Consider the following 23,959-nt stretch of genomic DNA (forward strand, 5'->3'; position numbering starts at 1 on the left):
TAAAGAGCAGTTTTAGGTTCACAGCAAAAGTGAGAGGAAGGTACAGCGATTTCCCATATACTCCCTGCCACCACCCATGCTTAGCCTCACCCATTGTTAACATCCCCACTAGAGCAGTACATTTGTTACAACGAATGAACCTGCGCTGACACAGCATTGTCACCCACAGTTAGTAGGTCACTTTGGGGGTTCACCTTTGGTGTTGTACTGTCTGCGGTTTTGTCTTGTGAATTTTTAATCACTGTGAATCTGCATGGCACCAGGGCAGTTCCTGCTCTGTTACATAGAGCATGGCAGGGACCTAGCAAAGGAGGAGGTACAAGGTCAGCACTGGATACGTATGTGTTGTACCATCTATACAGGAGAAAGTGGCTTAGTGCTTGCTACTCAGAGTGTAGTTAGGCCTGGCCCCGCCGGGAGCCATGCAGAAGCTCAGCGGAGGCCCCCCCAACCCCAGCCCTGCTGGACAGTGCCTACATCTTAACAAGATATCCCATCACGCGTGTATCATCCCCATTCCTTTCTCTCTGTCGTCGCAGAGAACTTTTCACTGTTGTCTGACCTAATGCTTGAGAGCTTGAAAATTGATCTCCAGAGCTTGAAATTAGAGTCTTCAAAGCCTTTTCTGCCGGGAGAGACTCACCTGGGTTTTCTAACCTCTTCCTGAATTAACTACAGAAGTGATTCCCATGGTATTTCAGCAGCTGTCTCTTTAGAGTTGATTTCTCTTTCCTGGGGCTTGGCCAAAAGGAGGGGGAAGAAAACCTTCACAGCTTGGCTTACCTCACAGTTCTTAATAGAAGATTTTGTTTTCTCAGTTTTACTAGCTAGGAGAATTTTTCATTCTTTTGATCACTTTGCCTTCCCTGTTCCTTGTCCTTTGTAGGCAGAATTGATTGAATTCTCATTTGCATCAGATACTTGGGCTCATAAATTAGCCACTAAACGCTCCTTTCTTTGCTATTTTATCTCTGGCAGTTTTCCAGTGCACTTACGAATATGTTTCTGATTCATTCTAAAAGGGATCTTGCTCTCTGTTCAGGTCTTGTATTTCAAAATAAATCCTATCATAGCAGAGTTTTAAAACAGACACATAAAATAATTTATTCTTAGGAAAACTTTAAAATCTTTATGCTACATAGTTGTACATATTGTCATTTTATTCTCAAGTTTATAACTTTTTAACCTTTACTGTAGAGAAGAACAGCTGCTACTTTGCTGTAGTTGTAATAAGTACCATCTTTACTTTTACCCATGCTTGGAATGTGGCAGGTAAATAGTAAAAACACATGGACGAGAAATCCTAGAGCCAGGCTGTATGGAAGACAACAAATGCCTAATAATATTGCCATGAAATAACCTAAAATCTCTGAGAAATGGTTTTCTTCTTTTATTATCTATTCATTTTTAAAAGTCATATTCCATATGAAGGAGTGTGACCCTTTAAAGTAAGCAGCTTCTAACATCTACCCTTCTGAAACTCTTCCAAAAAATTGCAGAGGAAGGAACACTCCCAAGCTCACTTTCTGAGGCCAACATCACCCTGATACCAAAACCAGATAGAAATGTCACAAAAAAAGAAAACTACAGGCCAATATCACTGATGAACATAGATGCAAAAATCCTCAACAAAATACTAGCAAACTGAATCCAACAACACATTAAAAAGATCATACACTATGATCAAGTGGGATTTATCCCAGGGATGCAAGGATTTTTCAGTATCTCCAAATCAATCAGTGTGATACACCACATCAACAAATTGAAGAATAAAAGGAATATGATCATCTCAATAGATGCAGAAAATGTTTGACAAAATTCAACACCCATTTATGATAAAAACTCTCCAGAAAGTGGGCATAGAGGGAACCTAACTCAACACACTAAAGGCCATATATGACAGACCCACAGCAAACATCATTTTCAGTGGTGAAAAACTGAAAGCATTTCTTCTAAGATCAGGAACAAGACAAGGATGTCCACGCTTGTCACTATTATTCAACATAGTTTTGGAAGTTGTAGCCACGACAGTCAGAGAAGAAAAAGAAATAAAAGGAATCCAAATTGAAAAAGAAGTAAAACTGTCACTGTTGGCAGATGACATGTTACTATACATAGAAAATCCTAAAGATGCTACCAGAAAACTACTAAAGCTCATCAATGAATTTGGTAAAGTTGCAGGATACAAAATTAATGCACAGAAATCTCTTGCATTCCTATACACTAACAATGAAAGATCAGAAAGACAAATCAAGGACACAGTCCCATTTACCATTGCATCAGAAAGAGTAAAATACCAAGGAATGAACCTACCTAAGGAGGCAAAAGACCTGTACTCAGAAAAGTACAAGATACTGATGAAAGAAACAAAAGATGACACAAAAAGATGCAGAGATATACCATGTTCTTGGACTGGAAGAATCAATATTTTAAAAATGACTATACTACCCAAAGCGATCTACAGATTCAGTGCAATCCCTCTCAAATTACCAATGGCATTTTTCACAGAACTAGAACAAACGAATCTTAAAATTTGTATGGAGACACAAAACACCCCGCATAGCCAAAGCAGTCTTGAGAAATAAAAATGGAGCTGGAGGAATCAGGCTCCCCGACTTCAGACTATACTACAAAGCTACATTAATCAAGACAGTATGGTACTGGCACAAAAACAGAAATATAAATCAATGGTACAGGATAGAATGCCCAGAGATAAACCCACACACATATGGGCACCTAATTTTTGAGAAATGAGGCAAGAACATACAATGGAGAAAAGACAGCCTCTTCAATAAGTGGTGCTGGGAGAACTGGACAGCTACATGTAAATGAATGAAATTAGAACATTCCCTAAAACCATACTCAAAAATAAACTCAAAATGGATTAAAGACCTAAATGTAAGGCCAGATGCTATAAAACTCTTAGGGGAAAACATAGGCAGAACACTCTGACATAAATTGCAGCAAGATCTTTTTAGATCCACCTCCTGGGATAATGAAATAAAAACAAAAATAAACAAATGGGACCTAACAAAACTTAAAAGCTTTTGCACAGCAAAGAAAACCATAAACAAAATGAATAAACAACCCTCAAATGGGAGAAAACATTTGCAAATGAAGCAACCAACAAGGGATTAATCTCCAAAATATACAAACCGCTCATGCAGCTCCATATCAAAAAAACAAACAACCCAATCAAAAAAATGGGCAGAAGATCTAAATAGACATTTCTCCAAAGAAGACATACTGGCAGCTCAAAAGCACATGAAAAGATGCTCAACATCACTAATTATTAGAGAAATGCAAATCAAAACTACAATGAGGTATCACCTCACACCAGTTGGAATGGCCATCATCAAAAAAATTTACAAACAATAAATGCTGAAAAGGATATGGAGAAGAGGGAACCCTCCTACACTGTTGGTGGGGATGTAAATTGGTACAGCCACTATGGAGAACAGTATGGAGTTTCCTTAAAAAAAAAACAGGGCGCCATATGATCCAGCAATCTCACTTCTGGGCATATATCCAGAGAAAATCATAATTTGAAAAGATACATGCACCCCAGCGTTCACTGCAGCACTATTTACAATAGCCAGGACATGGAAGCAACCTAAATGTCTGTCAACAGAGGAATGGATAAAGAAGATGTGGTACATATATGCAGTGGAATATTACCCAGCCATAAAAGAGAATGAAATAATGCCATTTGCACCAACATGGATGGACCTAGAGATTGTCATACTGAGTGAAGTAAGTCAGACAGAGAAGGACAAATATATGATATCACTTATATGTGGAATCTAAAAAAAGCATACAAATGAACTTATCTACAGAACAGAAATAGAGTTACAGATGTAAAAAACAAACTTATGGTTACCAGGGGGAGAGGGATAAATTGGGAGATTGGGATTGACACATACACAGTACTATATATAAAATAGATAATAAGGACCTACTGTATAGCACAGGGCACTCTACTCAATACTCTGTAAAGACCTATATGGGAAAAGAATCTAAAAAAAAGAGGATATATACATATATATATGAGTGATTCACTTTGCTGTACACCTGAAACTAACACAACATTGTAAATCAACTATACGCCAATAAAAAAGTAAGCAGCTTCTATCTGCTGCAAGTTTGTAACTTTCAGATGCTAATGGAACCAGCTAGAAATATTTCATCTATATAAATATATGACTAAATATCAGTTACAGAGTTTGGTGTGTACACACAAAATCTGTTCATAGAATTTTGTCTTAACTCTTGATTTTCATCTCTGCTAGTGAGTCACAAATTCCTCTGGACGCCCCCATTTCAGCTTCTGTGCAATGTAACAAGCTATTTTAACTCTATGTTACGTCTTTTGTAACCTTACAAATTACGTAGTATTATTGTTCATTTATACCATCAATGTTTGTTTAGATTTAACCATATTTTTATCATTTGTTTATTCTCTGTTTCTTCTCAGATCTTCCCTCTGGGATAATTACCTTTTCTTTTGAAGTATCAATGTATCCTTGTTTAGAAAGACTTCTTCTGTTGGTATAACCACTTTTTTTAAATCTGAAAATGTCCTTTTTTTTTTTTTTTTTGTGGTACGCGGGCCTCTCATTATGGCCTCTCCCGTTGTGGAGCACAGGCTCCGGATGCGCAGGCTCAGTGGCCATGGCTCATGGACCTAGCCACTCCGTGGCATGTGGGATCTTCCCGGACCGGGGCACGAACCCGTGTCCCCCGCATCGGCAGGCGGACTCTCAACCACTGCGCCACCAGGGAAGCCCTGAAAATGTCCTTATTTTAACAAATGGAGAGTATTGCTGTTTATTCACATCTAGATGTCAGTGTCTTCTCTCAGCACTTTGAAGATGTTATTTCATTGTCAGTTGGCCCCTAGTTCTGTGAAGTAGTTATCTCATCGTGTAATTGCCATTCCTTTTCTCTGACTGCCTGTACAATTTCTCTTTGTCTTTGGTGTTCTGTGGTATCATCATGTGTGTAGGTAAGGGTTTTTAAAAAAAAATTCACCTGGTTTGGGATTCTTTGTCTTCCTGAATTCAAGGATTCATGTCTCCTACTGTTTTGGACAGTTCTTAGCACTATCTCTTTGAATATTGTCTCTGCCCAATTCCTTCCATTACTGTTTTTTAAAACTTTGATCAAATATGTGTTGGACTCATTCTGTGTTCATATCTCTTCTCTTTTTTACATTCATTTCTCCTCTTTTTGTTTCTCTGTGCTACATTCTGAGTAATTTCCAGATCTGTCCCCCAGTCCACTAAATCTCTCTTCAGCTGTGTCTAAATTTGTTTATTGTTTATTACATATTGTATATTGAGTTTAAAATTTTTAATTATTCATTTCCAAATATTCTTTTGGTTTTTCAAATCTTTCTGACCATTCTTCATAGCCTCTTGCTCCTTACTCATGTTTTCAGTCCCTTCTTTATTATTTTAAATGAATTAAACACACTTTCAAAAATGTATCCTAGGGCTTCCCTGGTGGCGCAGTAGTTGAGAGTCCGCCTGCCGACGCAGGGGACACGGGTTCGTGCTCCGGTCTGGGACGATCCCATATGCCGCGGAGCGGCTGGGCCTGTGAGCCATGGCCGCTGAGCCTGCACGTCCGGAGCCTGTGCTCCGCAACGGGAGAGGCCACAGCAGTGAGAGGCCCACATACCACCAAAAAAAAAAAAAATGTGTCCTATAATTCCAATATCTGAAGTCTTTCCACATCTGATACTGTTTGTGTGGGTTTCTTTTTTTTTACTTTTTGGGGAGGTTTCTCTTGACTCTTTTTCATAATACCTTATTTCTTAGGTGTTTTGTAAGTTTTAACTTTGCAGTCATGCTTGAGCATCAGGCTGTCTGGTCCAGTGTCCCTCTAAGCTCTCTGTTTCAGTGTTCCTCTAGGACCTGTGCCCTGGGCCTTCATCAGGGGTCTGGGCCATCACATTTCCTGCCTCTCTATACAGTGTATCTGAATTACAGATGGAGATACCTAAGCCACTTAAAGGATAGTGACAGCTGTCACAAGGATGAAGAATATGAAAGTTTGAGAGGATGATGGGATGCTTTTGGCACATATCAGAACTTGGTCCTCAGACACCATTCATTCGTTCATTGATGTGTTCATTCACTTAACAGATGTTTATCGAGCTCTTAGTATATGTCACTCACTGTGCTAGGCACTGGGGAAACAGATCAACAGTTTCTGTCCTCAAGAATCTCAGAGTATAATGAGCAGACATTTCATTTCAGTGGGGCACGATCAGGGATGTGACAGGTAGAACCTAGGGAGAGGCACTAACCCAGCTTTGGAGTAATGAGGAGGGAGGTGGTATCTGTGCTGCATCTGCAGGGCCGGTAGGAGTAATCCAGGTGGAGAGCCAGGGAAGGGCATCCCAGGCAGAGAGAGAAGAATGTGCAAAACACCAAGCCACAGAGAATCTGGGTAGCTCATTCGGCCAGAGTATAGTTGGGAAGGCATGAGAGTGGAGCAGGAAATGATGAGAGGTGAGCCTGGAGGTAGTCTGAGGTCTGGAGGTGGAAGGTCCTATGACTAGGAAACTGCTGAACCCTCTTCCCTGGGTAGTAAGTGATGCTGTCAGGGTGGTCACGATCATTTCTCGTAAGAGCCAACTCTTATGGAAGAAAAAGGACATGGGCTTGGGAGTCAAGGCAGGCTTATGCGCAGATCCCAGCTCCACCTCTGTCCGGGTGATCATGTAATTGATTTAGTTACCTTCTCTGAACCTCTCTTTCTCATGTGATAAATGAGAGAGAACAGACAAGACAGGCCCTTAAGGTCTCTTCCATTTATAGTATTCTGTGGTGTTGCTAGAAAGTAAGAGAAACATGTCAGTGTGTACACGCGCGCACACACACACACACACACACACACACACACGCTTAAGTAAAAGTGCTCAGATTTACGACTGTTCGCAGGTATTATGCTGACAGTAACTGTGGCAATTTCTGACTTCCAGTTGGTTGTTTAACTTCTAACCGTGAATCTTGGCTGTTCACAGTGAGTGGATATCTGTTGATTGAGGATACCTTTATATCTGAAACAAAACGTTAGCAGTATGACTTTCATTGCCTTGCAGCTAAACTCAGCTGTTATTTTCTTTGTAGATGAGCTCCCTCTGGAACAGCACAACCTTTCTTTATCCTCCTTGGAGTTCATGCCAAGGGAAAGCACCGAGCACAGCACTGCACACGTGGCCTTAACAGAAACCGCTCCAGGGTCCCAGCAAAGCAGTTCTCTCCACGTGAGATCATCTCCATCTGCCAGTACTTTTGATACAAACTTTTTTAACCAAGGAAAATGGACCCAAAGTACAGCAGATCACAGCATCTTTGTGGCAAATTATGTGTCAGTGACGAGCAACGAGGTCATAGATGATGACGAAATGGATAACTTTTTGCCAGAGACTTCCTGGACCACATCCCGCGTGGTTTCTCCCGTACGATACGTCACACTCGGTCTGCCAGGGCTGCTCAAAGAAACGTTAGACTCCATGCCGACTCCATCGTTACCCATCATTTCTCTACAAGATGAAGACGTGACATCAGCCTGGCAAAACACAGTGCAACAGCCAACAGTGTCTGCTGAATCCCCCAATCATTTCAGTGCTTTTCGGTCAGCTTTTCCCACTTCCAAGGGCATAATTCCAACTCCTAGCAGGAACTTGGTGTTTTATCCTACTGACGCTTACGGGCACGTTTCAAGTAGGACTTTGCCGGAGATCATGGCTTCAGGAGCAGAGGGCGCAGAAACCCTCCTCAGCTCGCGGTATTCCGAGCCTCGACCGCCACGTGATGGCGTCACTCGGCAGCCTCCTCCCCCGTCAGGGCAGGTCTCACCGCCTCCAGAGGATGCTCTGGCCGCAGGTACAGGCAGATACTCTGATGTGACTACCGCTTTGGGTCGAAGTCTGGATGAAGCCGTCTCTCCAGGCGCTCGCGGCTCTGCGGCTCTGTCCCAGATGGCCCTTGCCTTTGGCAGCAGCAGTGCACGTTTGGCTTTGTTTTCAACTCCTCTCGTGTCTGGATTGTTCTCTACTCAATCAGCCGGTGTTTCATATAACCCCTGTCTTCCCGCCAGCTCCAGTGAGGCATCAGAACTGCCTGGCCATTCAGTGGTCCCAAGTGGTGCGGGTGACACTCACGTCTGGAGCCCAGTGTCTTCGTTCAGACCGTACACGTGGTGCGTGTCGTGCACTGCAGTGTCGCCTCGGCCCGTGCTGTCAGCGAGCCTCACGGAGAAGGACGTGGGGTCCGGGGATGGTGCCGAGACCCTGTCCCTGACCCTCTCAGAAGTGAGCAGCATCTCTCCACCGAGCAGCGTCATGGTGGACTTCTCTGAATTTGACGAGGGCCCGCGAGAATTTCATACACTTTTCCCCTCAAGACCGATGGTTCCCCTCTCTTCTCCATCTCTGGAAATCTCAGCAACGAGCGTCGGTATTTCAGCTGAGGGGGAAATGAGTAGTGTGATGACCGCACAGATGTACCCTGCCCAGGGCCACCTCTCTGTGCCTGTGTCACCTGACGCTGCTGCTTCTGCCTCCTCCTCTGTCGCCGAAACTCAAGTAATGCCATCCAGTGGGACAGCCGTGCTTTCCTCGGTCACCCCAGGTGCTCTCCTTGACTCTTCTTTCCCCATCACAGCAAATAAAAACACCCCATCGCTTGCCGTCAGAGGCCCAGGTCTTCTTACGTCTTACAGTTTGGACCTGTCGGCACAGCCTTCGCTTTTTCCTGACGGAGAACCTGCCGGTTTCTCCCAACGTGACAGTGCAAGTATTGGGGATTTTACCTCCAGCTTTCTCTCCACCCCCCCACTGGAATTCAGCAGCTGCGTCTCTCCATCTTCAGAAGTACTTGCTTCTCCGTCTCCGAGGTCAAGTGATCTGTCCACCTTCATTTCTCAGGCATTTTCTACCTTGGTTGCGACACTTCCGTTGACCAACTCTGTCAGTTCTCGGTCACCTCAGCTTTCTGTTCCCAATTCCACAAACCTCGACTTTTCTCAGCTCTGGCCAAGCTCAGATCTTCCTTTAAGCAGCTTCACTCTTCTCCCTAGTTACTCTGAAATGTCACTACCCTCCAGCTCTCCCTCCAGTTCTCCAAAGTTTTCTGAAGCACCCACAGTGTCACCCACAGATGCCGAAGCTCATTTTACCTCAGCTTTCACTGCAACTACCTCCTATTTTGAGTTTTCACTCACGTCCCATGAATCTGCAGTCACCACACTGGTGCCCTCCAGTTCTGAGCCCATTTTGACTGCTGAAACTCACTTAACATCACTTCTGACTGCTGTTCCTACCACACCCGTTTTAACTGAATCTTCTGTCTTTTCAACCCTGACACCTTCTGATGATGGTATCAGTGCTATGAACGATCCCACGTCCGTCTTACCCTCTTTCTCTGAAGTCATCCCTGTCACCACAGTGCTGGTTAGCACTGGGTACCTGCCATCAGCATTCTCGTTTCTTCCTGAGGTGATCCGCTCGCCTCTGCCTACAGAGCCAGGTGGTACGCGTGGCCCATCGTTCACGCCCACAGATTTACCGAGGAACGCCTCCACTGAACTGAGCACGTCTGATACCAGTGCTGGCCCTGAGAATTCTCTTCACACCACCCTGAACAGCAGAACTGTGGGTCAGAACCGTCACGAGGGCAGCACGGTTCTCCCCCCGCCATCCCTTCATCCTGCGACCACCCCCGCTCCCGAAGCGACGGTTCTTACTCCTGCGCTGGTCACCACCAAGTCGCCGTATGTGTGTGATATTACGGTTCCTGATGCCTATTTGATCACAACTGGTAAGGCCCTGCTTCACATCACTTCTCTGGGTTGGGGTGATCTTCCAAAGGTGTTTATACGAAATGCTTATGTGATATATGGCATCGTGGCAAAGAGTGTAGGCTTTGGACCCAGACGACTCCTGGGTTGTAGTCCTTCCTCACTGCTTTGCCAGCTCCCATGAGTTCTCCGGACAGTTAGGCAGTGAGGCTTCTCTAAGCCTCAGTTTCCTCAACTGTTAAGCAGGGATGATGGTAGCACCTCCTTCTTTGGGTTGTTATAAAGATTTAAATGCATTAATGCATATAAAATATTTAACCCAGTGCCCAGCATATAAGAAGCGTCCACAAAATATTACAGATTAGTAGCAATGGAAACAAAGGAAAGATTTAAAAGAGCCTTAGAAATGTTTGCTGGGATGTTTGTCTTTGGAGCTCATAACCCACTGGATGCGTAGATGACACGGATAAAGCAAAACGCCTTCACGTTTCGTTCAAGCAGTCAAGTTGGGCAAATGTGTAGGGGCCACCATTGCAATTTCTTACTCATTTACTGTTCTGACTTTTCCTGGGAAGGAGGGGCCGCTTTGTTTTTATATAGTCCTGTAGATGTCACTTGGAGCAGAGGAACGTGGAGTGGCTCAGTATCCTCTGAATTGGGTCACAGCCTTCAACCTTCTCCCCAGCCTGCAGTCCGAGGCACCAGCCGACAGGCGGCAGCTTCCCTTGCAGCTGCCGGCTGCTTTAGTCCCATGAAGCTGGAATACCTTTGATGTCATGTCTGAACAAGTCTGGTGACTGTGGCCCCTTGATCAGACTCTCCCACTTGTTCCTCCTGAGAAGTGGCAAGTTGCGCATAAAGTCGGTGCCCTGTTCATATGTACTGAAGTACGGCATGTGGCTGATCAGTGACCTGGCTCTGTGTACTGGTGTCGATGGGGGTGGGGGACAGAAAGGAAGAAGGGGGAGAAGGTGGCAGGAGAGGTGGAGCAGGAATGCAGCGGACGGACAGGGAAGGTGGAGGGGAGGAGGGAGGAGAATGCGCTGGGTCTTTTTTCTCCATGCTGAGACCAGGGAGGGCCGTCGATCCTCTGCCTGTTCATAATGACGCTGAGCTGATTTGCAGTGCTGGCCCGCAGAGCTGTGCAGGAGTACATCATTATGTCCATCAAAGAGGTGTTGAGGAACCACTTCAACCGTGTGGTGGAGCTCAAGGTGGGTGCCTGCGGCATGGAAGTCTGGTGGGGGAGTCCGAGTCGAATGCACATCATAACGGGAGTGGGACATTTGCTTTCCTCTCTCCCTTCCCTTCTCCTGGTGGACACCTACTCATCCTTTGGATCTCTGCTCAAACATTGCTTCTCCAGGGAGGCCCCTTCTGACCCCAGATGAGGCCAGGTTTAGTCCATCACGGGGATGTGCTGGCAGAGCTGGAACAAAGGGCTCTAAGACCAGAGTTTGGGGTGATGACCTAATGATCTCGCTTCCCTTTATGTACATGGAAGGGCTTGGATTAGAGTTTAGAGTGAGTGCGTATGTATGTTTCTGTACATCGAGTGAGATAGAGATAGATTTCTAGATGTTTTTTGCCGGACGTCTGCTGGTGCCTTCTCTCTCCTGATAAGCTCAGAAAGCCCCGCTCTAGGCCTGCACCATCCCGAGCAGAGCCGTGAGCCACGTGTGGCTGTTGAGCATGTGAAATGGGGCTTGTTCCAAGTGAGATGTGCTGTCAGTGCAAAATACACACCAGATTTCAAAGACTTAGTGCAAAAAGGAATGTAAAATAGCTCAATAATTTTTTGCATTGCCTACAGTTGAAATGACATGTCAGATATATTGGCTTAAGTAAAATGTTTTTAAAATTAATTTCACCTTTTTTTTTTTTTTTTGCGGTACGCGGGCCCCTCATTGCTGTGGCCTCTCCTGCCGCGGAGCACAGGCTCTGGACATGCAGGCCCAGCGGCCATGGCTCACGGGCCCAGCTGCTCCGCGGCATGCGGGATCCTCCCGGACTGGGGCATGAACCCGCGTCCCCTGCATCGGCAGGCGGACTCCCAACCACTGCGCCACCAGGGAAGCCCCCACCTGTTTCTTTTTATTTTTTTTAATGTGGCCACTAGAAATTTAAAAATTGCATATGTGCCTCACATATTTCTTTTGGCCAGCTCTACTTAGTAGAGTAAGTGCTCCTTTTTATGGGGGGTAAGTACAGTAAAACACCTTGAATTCTCCTTAGTTCCTTATTCAGTTCATATTATTGACTCTTCTTTTGCACTGTCCTTGCTCTTGTAATTTTGTGCTGTTTTTGAGAAAGTTGACAGATATGTAAGACGCATAACTAAAATAAAATTTTAATTATCTCTGAAGCAATACCCCTTCATTTAAAACTATTTATTTTTTTAACTTTATTATTTTTCTACTCAGTATGATTTCCTTTAAGTTTGAATTATGGTACCCTCAAATTTAATAATTATCATCTTTTGCATTTTTTATTTTCATAGGTTTATGAACTGTTCGCTGACTTCACTTTTCTGGTAACATCTGGTCCATTCGTTTACACAGCAATATCAGTCATAAATGTACTTATAAATAGTAAACTTGTTCGTGACCAGACTCCTTTAATCTTGGCTGTGAAACCCTCCTTCCTTATGCCAGAGTCCAGGTTCCAAGTTCAAACGGGTAAGAAAATTGAGCATAGTTGTTTTGATTTGTAAATAGAATTTCACTTTATTTTTTGTGTTTCAAAATAATTTGGGGAGGATTATGTTAAAATTTGTTAAATTTCAAAAAACTTCATAATTATGGAGAATTTCCAGCATATACAAAAGTACACAGAATAGTTTAATGCATCCCAGGTACTCATTGTATGGCTTCAACAATTTTCAACTCCTAGCCACTTCTGTTACATCTACACCCCCATTGACACTCCCTCCTCTCATGTTATTTTGATACGGCATCATGTCATCTCATTCATAAATATTTCAGCCTATGCCTCTAAAAGATAAGACTATTAAACATATATACACACACACGTAACATATGCACATACATACATATACATACACATACATATGTCCACAATATCATTATCACACCCCCTAAAATTAACAGTGATTCCTCACTGTCATTTAACTTTGTTTTTGGCTGTGCTGAACTGCATGTGGCATCTTAGTTCCCCGACCAGGGATCGAACCCATGCCCCCTGCAGTGGAAGCGTGGAGTCTTAACTACTGGACCGCCAGGGAAGTCCCCTCATTTAACTTTTTATTATGGACGTTTTTAAACATATACAAAAGTAGAGAGAATACCATATTTAGCCCACCCATGCCCGTACAAACTTTAAAAATTATCAGCATTTTCCCAATTTTGTTTCATGTATCTCACACAAACTTTTTTTGAGGAAGCTAGAGTGTTTTAAAGCAATACCAGGTATCATGTCATTTCACCCATAGATACTTAAGAATTCATCTCTGATGAATTTATTTCTATTTGAAATGTTTCAGTGTTGCATCTTTTGATGCTCCAATTATTATCTTAGATATTTTTCCATTTTAAAATGATACAAGTCACCTTCACCTTGCGTGTAGTCATTTGGTACAGTTGGCTTGCTACATTTCCATGATATGATACATATAAATAACATGTCATAGACCCTCGTACACTGTTGGTAGGAATGTAAATTGGTGCAGCCACTATGGAAAACAGAATGAAGGTTTCTCAAGAAACTAAAAATAGAACTACCATATGACCCAGCAGTTCCACTCTTGGGTATGTATTCAAAAAAAAAGAAAACACTAATTTGAAAAGATACATGCACCCCAGTGTTCATAGCAGCATTATTTATAGTTGGCAAGATATGGAAACAACCCAAGTGTCCCTCAACAGATGAATGGATAAAGAAGATGTGGTACACACACACACACACACACACACACACACACACACACACACACACACACACACACACACACACAATGGGATACTACTCAGCCATAAAAATGAATGAAAATTTTGCCATTTGTAGCAACATGGATGGACTTAGAGTGTATTATACTAAGTGAAATACGTCAGACAAAGACAAACTGTATCATACCACTTATATGTGGAATCTAAAAAATAAAACAAGCTAGTGAATATAACAAGAAACAGACTCATAGATATAGAGAACAAACTAGTGGTTACCAGTTGAGAGAGGCAAGGTGGGAGGGACAATATAGGGGTAGGGGATTAAGAGGTACAAACTACTATGTATAAAATAAATAAGCTTCAAGGACATATTGTACAGTACAGGGAATATAGCCAATATTTTATAATAACTATGGATGGAATATTACCTTTAAAAATTGTGAATCACTGTGTTATACACCTGAAACTTATATAATAATGTACATCAACTATATCTCAATTAAAAAATAATAACACACCATAGTACTTAATCCTGTACTGTGGATCAGAGTTCATTGATTTACACACTATTTTGTCCCTCTCCTCGTTACTTAATACTAAAGAAACACCTTGTTCATGGGACTGTGATACTGTCCTTTTCAGTACTGCAGTTTGTGCCTCAGAGTGTGGATACGGGCTTCTGCAACTTCACCCAGCGCATCGAGAAAGGCCTGATGATAGCTCTCTCTGAAGTGAGAAAACACCACCAGGGGACGTATAACCTCACAGTGCAGGTGAGAATAGCACTGAATGCAGGACAAGATGCTTTATCTTTTAAAGAGGAGCTAGTTTCATAATGTTTTGTTTAAGACACACTTAACTCTTACTAATTCCCTCCAGCAGAGGAGATTTAGTTCACATGGATTAGAAATCATCTCTTTCCATGGCATCGAGTCCACAGAGCATGAATAGGCTAAGTATATTTGAACATTGTAGAGGAGCCCAATAACCAGGGAGTTCAGATATGGTGAGCTGAAGAGAGATGAGCCCATGTAGGAAATGCAAGAATGTTCCGGAAAAGAACTTAAATATCAACTTTAAGTATCAACTTAACTATCCAATGGGGGAAATGCCTAAATACACTAGCGTTTCATATTATGGAATTTCGTTTCATGGAATACCATGAAATGCAGTTCTTCACTCTAAAAACAGAATACAGCTACGAATCAAAGGATAGGTTTTGTATGTATTATGTGGAAACTGCTGATGTTTTTACATTTCTTTGATATTTATCCCTCCATATTCTTCGTTCTCTCTTTCTCAAATTCATTTTAAGTAGATTTTGGTGATCCTGGATTCACCCTTCCTAGTTCTTATTTTTTCCATTTCTTTTTAAAATTCCCTATTTTACCAGATTTCTAAACCTTGTCCTCTAAGTTATTAATTTAGTCTTCAGATGTGTTCATTTTGTTATTCAATCCCTCTATTGAATTTTCTTTTAGCCATCATTGTTTTTTCATTTTTATTTGCTCTTTTTTCATTGCAGCCTTTCGTGTTACGATGCAGGCTTATCTTGAATGATGATACAATATTTCCTTGAAAGTTTCTGGAGACATTAATTAGTATTTTTAATATGTTGTCTTCCGTGTACTAAGTTGTCTCTGTTTGCTCTGCATTTGCCATTGTTCTGTGTTGATCTTGGTCCTTGTTTGCCATTGTTCTGTGTCGATCTTGATCCTTGACTTTGGTGCTGTTAGGTTTCTGTAATCACCTGTGGACCATTGGTGGCTGTCTCTAGGAATGAGGAAGCAGGTGGTTAGTTTTGGCACCTTGTTCATCTTTCCACTTCAGCTGTAGATTCTGTGTCTACATAAGCCTTGTCTCCTGATGGGAGGATTCATTGGAGCCCTGGGTACCAGGCAATGTGTGGTCATGGACAGCCAGCGTGGGCACCCCTGCCCGCCGTGTGAGATGAGGAGGCTGTACCCTGGGGATGGAGTGAGTTAGTGTGTTTTTCATGGCAGAGCTGCTCTTTCTTTCACTCTCTTTCTTTCTTTGTCTCTTGTGTGCACTGCAGTTAACTCCACCCACCTTCCTGCCTAGGGGGCCGTGCCACCCTGGGTCTTCTGTCCTCTTAGGCAGGGAGCTCATCTTCCTCAGGCAGCAGTTCTTCGGGCTCCTGGGGTGAAGGTGGAGCTGCTGGCACTTCTGAGTTGGCCTGGGTGTGAAGTTGGAAGGGAGAAGGGAGGGAGACAACCGACTCAGCTGTTGGCACTCAGTGTTTAATTAGTGACCCGGATCAGGGTCTCAGCTCCTGCAGATCTCTGCCCTGGAGGCCTCCTGGGGCCCCTGAGGGAGACCACTCTCAGTCTACTGTGGTCTGTGCCTGTGTGTGTTTGGAGTCTCGGTTCCCTCTGTTCTGGTTTGTATCAACATGATCCCACCCTGTCTCCATCGTTCAGTAATTTGACAGAATCTCTGGTTTTCTTCCATTCTCAGTGCTGTTGTGGATTTATTCCCCTTTGTTCATCTTGTTGTTATTTCAGTGGGATTTAGGGTGGGAAAGAAAAGGGGAGGGACTATAAATACATGTGCTCAGTTCCCCACTTAATGTAAAAAACATTTTCAATAAACTAAGGGTTTAAGAGTATTACAAAAGGGAACCAGGTTGTGAAGCCAATTACTCTTCCTTTAAAAATACACCTTTAGGGCTTCCCTGGTGGCGCAGTGGTTGAGAGTCCGCCTGCCGATGCGGGGGACACGGGTTCGTGCCCCGGTCCGGGAAGATCCCACATGACGCGGAGCGGCTCGGCCCGTGAGCCGTGGCCGCTGAGCCTGCGCGTCCAGAGCCTGTGCTCCGCAACGGGAGAGGCCACAACAGTGAGAGGCCCGCGTACCGCAAAAAAAAAAAGGTCTTTAAAAAGACCTTGGTGAGGGAAATTGTGAGAGCAAAATCATAGTCAGGCTTTTGGCTAGACATTTTAATTTATTTTAGAAGATTATTCTGATTTCTTTCTTTCAGATCTTGAATATCACCGTGGGGTCTTCAAGGCTGGCTCCTCGCCGGGGCCCAGTGAACATTGTCTTTGCTGTCAGAGGCTCGCAGGGGTTTCTGAATGGGTCTGAAGTGAGCGAAATGCTAAGGAACTTGAGCGTGGTGGAGTTCAGCTTCTACCTGGGATACCCAGTGCTGCAGGTTGCCGAACGTGAGTGCTGCTCTCCTGGGGACGCGGCTGCGAGTGCTTGTGTTGGTGGACCTCTTCTTTTCAAGTAAAATAGCTAACAGAAATCTGGAATATAAATTGGAGCTTCTCAGATCATACCAGGGTGGGCCTCCAGAACCCTCCTCTCCCACTGGGCTTGCTTTATTATTCTCTTTAGAGAGCCAAGGGCACTATCAAAGATTATACTGGTTCTGAAAAAGGTGAAACCAGAGAGACTGAGAACAGATTTGTGGTTTCCAGGGGTGAAGGATGCGAGGAAAGCAATTTTCGGGGGGGGGGTGATGAGAATGTCTTGTATTTTTATTGTGGTGGTGGTTCCACACGTCCATGCATTTGTCAAAACCCATAAAACTACACCAGAAGGAGTGGGGTTCACTGTGTGTACACTTAAAAAGAAACAGAAATGAAAACAAACAAAACCTTCCTTCCTGGTGGAAGCGATTTAATTCACAGTACAAATGGAGTGGAGGTAGGGGAAACGTTTACTTCAAAACGTTTAAAATACAGTAGATTCCAGAGTTGAAATCAGGCAAAAAAGATATCAAATTCTTTTTCAGAATGGAGTGGCCAGAAGGTTTAATGGTTCTTGTCGTATTTTCGTGTACTGTTAATTAAATGGAAAGGAATAACTTGTAAAATAAAAGTAGACAGGGGTAAAATGGTTATTTACAAATAGCAACTTTCAGTGATAGAAGATTGTCACTTTACCCTGCCTGAGTCATTGCTGGGAAATTCCAGGGCTCTGAGGTGCACGGCGTGAAAAATTCATTGCTCTGGAACAATGACATTTCCCTTGAAAAAAGCTTACGGGTGAGCTGTCTGTGAAGTAGTGTCCCATCGTGTTACTTGAGTAAGCCCTTTCTTTCTATTTCTCCCGGAGACTAAGGTGCTCAGGACCCTCCCACTGACCCTGCCTTGCCCCCAGCCTGGAACTTTGTTCTTCCATAGGCAGAGCTAATTGGTATAGGAGAGGCAGTGTGCTGTGACTTACCCAGCGCTCCCTAGAACACTCACCTTTCTGACTGTTGCAGACAGGTTTTTTACGTATCTTTCTCCCTTTCTCACCCTTTCCTTTTTGTAGCCTTCCAGTACCTACAGCTTAACTTATCGCAGTTGTTGAAGTCCTCTTGGGTAAGAACAGGTATGTTTAACTTACGTAATGTTTTTGGGAACTGTAAGAGTGAGAAGTCTGTGGTGGGGGGGTATTGAGAAGGATACTGCCTTTCCTGTTTCTGAGTCCTAAATTCAGGGCAAAATGTACCTTAGATTCTTGGCAAAGAATGAATGAGAAAGGGATTCAAATTTGGCTGTGGGAACGTGTCCCACTGAGTTACGGCACAAAAAGGACTGGCTTTCTTTAAAATTCATACATCAAGTTCAGGGCAAAGTCTAACAGGAATTGACCATCTTCTGACCAGAATAGGACAAGGTTCTGAAGCAAGGATCTCTTTTTTTCCCTAAAAGCCTCATATGTCTGGTTTTATAAGGACAAATAAGGTAACTTGGTGAGCCAATAAGAAGCATGTTTTAAAGTCTTGTGGGCCTGGGTCAGATACTTATAGCTATGGCGTTGCAAATAAAGGCTTTCTAACTTGGTATGCAGAAGTGTAAAAGATAGTTGGATGCTCAGCGGGTACCCAGCATGTAAGCAGCACAGTGAGTAAGCAACTGGTCGTGGGGAGGAAACTTGTAGAGTGGGGATAGTCACCACTGACAGGTTCCTGGACCCCGCCAGCTCTCGTTGCTTCACATACAACATCGCATATAAAGGGTCCACCTCTTTGCATGGTACAGTGGCCTTATTTTCCAGATAATTGTCATAGTGGTTAAGTGACTTGCCCGTGGTCCTATCTCACAGGGGATTTGAGCCAGTTCTGGCTGGAAAGCACAAGCTTTTTTCTCCTGTAAAGGCTGACAAGATGTTGTCTGTTTAGATAACCTAGATGTCTGAAGACAGGCCTCCTTATCTCGAGTCAGTTAATGAGTCTAAATTTTGAGTCAAGATAAGATATGCACTCAAACCATTTCCAGAAATTTTGCAATACGTGCAGACAGAACGTTTGATCTTGTGTAGGAGCTCTGAGCTGCAAAGCTCCCGCACGGCCGAGCTCCTGGGGCTTCTGGCCACTGGTCTTTGTAAACTTTAGAGATAAGGCCTGTGGGCTACCCTCCCTGGACTCTCCCGCACCCCGTTCAGCTTGCCTCTTTCCCCTTTTAATGTCTCCTCTCTGGGAACTGGCATTTTACAGTAATCCTGCGTTAATTTCTCTTGTGCACACATCCTTTTATCTCCGCTGCCAACTCGTTTTGGGGCCTGTGTGTGTTTCACCTTAAATGTAGTCCTCCTGGGTGTTGTTGAGAAGCAGCTCCAGAATGAAGTGTTTCAAGCTGAGATGGAGCGCAAACTGGCCCAGCTGCTCAGCGAAGTTTCCACCAGAAGGCGGATGTGGAGAAGGGCTACCATCGCTGCCGGGAACAGCATGGTACAGGTAAGAAGAAGAAGGCCAAAGGAGTGGGGAGGGGAAGGAGAGAGAGCCGTCTAAAAATGGGCTGTATCTTCATGCAAATGGAAAAATGCTGCTAAATAGACTGATTGCTATCATAGGCAGCCACGGAACGTGTCAGCGTTTCAGTTCCACTGGAGTCTAGACAGATGTTTCCCGAGTCCTTAGTAAGGGTCCGTACAGCAAATGGCCTTGTGGGGACCACAGCAAAAGAATATATAAGTGGGTTGCCGTACCATTGGATGACCTGATTTTTCAAAGAGTAGTTTTTTAATTACCAAAAATGTAGTCAGTCTTATGGAATGGTAAGCATTATTGATAGCGTCATAGAGACAAATGGTTCAGCTGGAAGAGACCTTGAGAGGCCGGAAAGAGGAAAATCTTCTGCCCTCTATTCTGGCACTCAGTCCTCTCTGCCTCCTGCCAGCCCTGCTTGTCTCATGTTACCCAAATTGCCTTCACTACGTAAACTGGCAGAAAGTTACCAATGACAGATTCATTTGAATCCCAAAGTGACCCCTTTAAAAATGCACACACTCAGAGGGAGCTGGGGGTTGGGCTGTAATTTCTTCCCATCTCCATGTGAATTACATTATTTTGGATTTTTTTCTTTATCAAATGCTGACTTGTAGAGCTAGGAAAAGGGGATATTTAGAGCTATGGCGTTTCAGAGACAGGAAGCCAGGGTGAAACCCTGGCGTGCAGGGGTGGGGAGGTCGGTGGTTTAGAGGCTTTAGAGAGAGAGATGTGAAGCTGACACTGGGTAGGGGAGCTGGGCAGTTTGTGCAGAGCTGACATCATCATCATCCCTCAACCCTTTTACGAAGTTCTCCCCTGTAAGTGTTACTCTTTATTTTCCCTCCCAGAAAGGTGGTTGTTAGGTTTCTATAATAGTTCCTTTGCCGGATGCAGTAGAATATAGGGAAATTTAAAAACTCATTAAAAAATTGAGAGCGATATTAAACAAAATAACTATAAAACTAAGAATAAAAATGAAAATGAATTACAAAAGCCTTGCTTTATTTAGGAGCTCTGGCTTCACAGAGCTCAAGGTCTGGGTGGAGGTTAATTTCTGCACATAAAACAGTTATAGAGTACCATAAAACTTGATTAGTTCTGCAAGTTCCCTGAGATAGAAATGCGGGATTCATGGAAGCTAACTAAGCCATCCCAGACTAACGGTGCCATCGGATGGATTGCTTAGAAACCGTTCCCTACGTCTCTTCCCCTTTAGAGTGACCAAGCACGAAGATGTAGATAATTTATGTACAACAGTACAGGACTCTTCATCAAAACATAATGTGTAAAAGTGAAAGTATTGGAACAACCTAAATGTCCAGCAATTTGGAGAATGGGCAAAAAAATTGTAGTGAAATCTTTATATGTTGGAAAATCCCATTATCAGTTTTTTTTTTAATTAGTGAGGGAATATAGAAAAAAGCTCAAGTAAAGAGAGGCTACAAAAGAATGTGTGCAGGGGCTTCCCTGGTGGCGCAGCGGTTGAGAGTCCGCCTGCCGATGCAGGGGACACGGGTTCGTGCCCCGGTCTGGGAGGATCCCACATGCCGCGGAGCGGCTGGGCCCGTGAGCCATGGCCGCTGAGCCTGCACATCCGGAGCCCGTGCTCTGCGGCGTGAGAGGCCACAACAGTGAGAGGCCCGCATACCGCAAAAAAAAAAAAAAGTGTGCAGTATATCCAAATATTAATATACAAATCATGAAAAAAATAACAGGAGGAAATATGCTAAAATGCTTACAATGATTTTCTTTGATTGAATTTCAGGTGATTTTTGTTTTATTCTTTATAGTTATTTTTCATGTTTTTCAAAATTTCTCCAATGAACATATAGTTTGTATAGTGAACACGTGATTTTAATCAGAAAATATATTAAAAAATGAAATTGAGGACTTCCCTGGTGGCTCAGTGGTTGAGAGTCCGCCTGCCAACGCAGGGGACGCGGGTTCGTGCCCCCGTCCGGGAAGATCCCACATGCCGCAGAGCGGCTGGGCCCGTGAGCCATGGCCGCTGGGCCTGCGTGTCCGGAGCCTGTGCTCCGCAACAGGAGAGGCTGCAGCAGTGAGAGGCCCGCTTAGCGCAAAAAAAAAAAAAAAAAAGAAATTGAAAATGTTGCCCCAAATGATGACTCCATTATACCATGGTTTTATGGATTCTATATATGAATCTGATGAAAAGTCATCTAGAAAGGATGCTGGGATTAGATTTTACTGACTGTTACTTTCAGATTGGAGAAGCTTATAGAATTTTTTTAAAAAAATATTTATTTATTTGGCTGTGTTGAGTCTTAGTTGCGGCATGTGAGATCTAGTTCCCTGACCAGGGATCTAGCCCGGGTCCCCTGCTTTGGGAGCATGGAGTCTTAGCCACTGAACCACCAGGGAAGTCCCTAGAATCTTTACTCAAGGTGGCTATCATTGGATATTTGGGTATATGGTTTCTGCAAGAAGAAGCATTTCTAAAACTTATCAGAACTTTAAAATGGAATAAATAGGCATGTAGGTAGAGGAACAGGTGGATATAATCTATTGCTTTTCAGTAGCCCTTTATAGTATTCCATTCTGAAGGCTAATAAAAATTAACCACTGCAGCACAGTTCCAGGGAAAGAAGTAGGTGGTTAGGGAGCAGAAGTGGTCAAGGAACTAGCCTAGAAACAGCAAACAGAGGGCTAGACAGGCGAGCCGTTATCAAGATATAGAGTTGTAAAGAACAGGGCTTCCCTGGTGGCACAGTGGTTGAGAGTCCACTTGCCAATGCAGGGGACACAGGTTCATGCCCCAGTCCAGGAAGATCCCACATGCTGCGGAGCGGCTAGGCCCGTGAGCCATGGCCGCTGAGCCTGCGCGTCCGGAGCCTGTGCTCTGTAGCAGGAGAGGCCACAACAGTGAGAGACCCGCGTACCTGGACCTGTGTTAAGGATCTTTATACATGATCTGGAAGTAGGCGTTCACAATGAAATCATGAAATAGTTGATTTGCCAAAAGTTTCCAGTGGTAAAGAAGGAGGCCAGCAGCTGTGTCCAGAGCACAGGGCACTATTACAGTTCTGTACATGTGGCTAGAAAAGTAGCAGCTGCATTTTGCCAATGGCAAATGTAGAGACCAAACATTCAAATTACGTGTACAAAATAGAGGGCTTGGAGTTATCGTTGATCTTTCTCTCAGAACGTCAGTCCACCATTTTGTTGCAGTCTAAAAGGGGCCATAAAGTTGTTGCATATTACTAAGAGAAATAGCAACAAAATAGAAAGCTATATTTATGCAAAACAGTGATATATCGAGTGTACTAGATTCTAAAGTACTAATGTAAGAGTACTTCACTGTTAACACCAGAGGGATATAAATTTTGGGACAAATCAGAGTACTGTTTGACCCAGCAGATTATGAATTTATGAAATTTTTTCCAGCTTGATTGTGATGTAATTGACACATAACATTGTGTAAGTTTAAAGTGCACAGTGTGTGGGGCTTCCCTGGTGGCGCAGTGGTTGAGAGTCTGCCTGCTAATGCAGGGGACACGGGTTCGAGCCCTGGTCTGGGAGGATCCCACATACCGTGGAGCAGCTAAGCCCGTGAGCCACAACTACTGAGCCTGCGCGTCTGGAGCCTGTGCTCCGCAACAAGAGAGGCTGCGACAGTGAGAGGCCCACGCATCGCGATGAAGAGTGGCCCCCGCCCTCGCACAGAAACGAAGACCAACACAACCAAAAATAAATTAATTAATTAATAAACTCCTACCCCCAACATCTTAAAAAAAATAATAAATAAAGTGTACAGTGTGATGATTTGGTATATGTATATATTGTGAAATGATTGTCACAATAAGATAACATATCCATCGCTCACATAGTTATCTTTTGTGTGTGTGTGTGGTGAGAACTTTTAAGATCTACTGTCTTAGCAGATTTCAAGTATGCAATACAGTATTGTTAACTATAGTCACCATGCTGTACTTTAGATACCCAGAACTTTATGGCTGGAAGTGTACCCCTTTTGACCACCATCATCCATTTTCCTTACTCTCCACCCCTGGCAACCACCAGTACACTCTTTCTGTGAGTTTGGCTTTTTTAGATTCCACATATGTGTGAGATCATACAGTATTTGTCTTTTTCTGCTGGACTTATTTCACTTAGCATAATGCCTCCAAGGTTCATCCTATGTAGTTGCAAATGACAGGATTTTCTTCTTTTTTATGGATGAATAATACTCCATTGTGTGTGTACGTGTGGGTATGTATTATGTACCATACCACATTTTCTTTATCCATGCGTCCATAGATGGACAGTTAGGTTTTTTTCCATGTCCTGCCTGTTGTAAATAATGTTACAGTGAACATGGGGTGCAGATATGTTTTCAAGATAGTGCTTTCATTTCCTTTGGAAATCCCAAAAGTGGAATTGTTGGTCCATATGCTAGTTCTAGTTTTAAATTTTTGAGGAACCTCCATACTGTTTTCCATAGAGGCTGTACCAGTTTACATTTCCACCAACAGTGCATGAGGATTCCCTTTTCTCT

At 43.5% G+C, this 23,959-nt stretch overlaps 1 protein-coding gene across 2 annotated transcripts in view; it reads left to right on the forward strand.

Moving 5' to 3' along the window:
• The window catches only part of LOC115851733 (zinc finger CCCH-type antiviral protein 1-like), a 184,598-nt gene that overhangs the window by 84,888 nt on the left and 75,751 nt on the right, over window positions 1–23,959 (forward strand). For both annotated transcript variants that reach the window (XM_060305258.1, XM_030853948.2), the window contains 7 exons: window positions 7,140–9,833; window positions 10,939–11,027; window positions 12,314–12,491; window positions 14,361–14,491; window positions 16,720–16,903; window positions 18,003–18,062; window positions 19,262–19,410. In XM_060305258.1, coding sequence (XP_060161241.1) covers window positions 7,140–9,833; window positions 10,939–11,027; window positions 12,314–12,491; window positions 14,361–14,491; window positions 16,720–16,903; window positions 18,003–18,062; window positions 19,262–19,410 — 3,485 coding nt within the window. The remainder of the gene's footprint in view (window positions 1–7,139; window positions 9,834–10,938; window positions 11,028–12,313; window positions 12,492–14,360; window positions 14,492–16,719; window positions 16,904–18,002; window positions 18,063–19,261; window positions 19,411–23,959) is intronic.

This window comes from Globicephala melas, chromosome 9 (assembly GCF_963455315.2).
Source record: "Globicephala melas chromosome 9, mGloMel1.2, whole genome shotgun sequence".
Lineage (NCBI taxonomy): Eukaryota > Metazoa > Chordata > Mammalia > Artiodactyla > Delphinidae > Globicephala > Globicephala melas.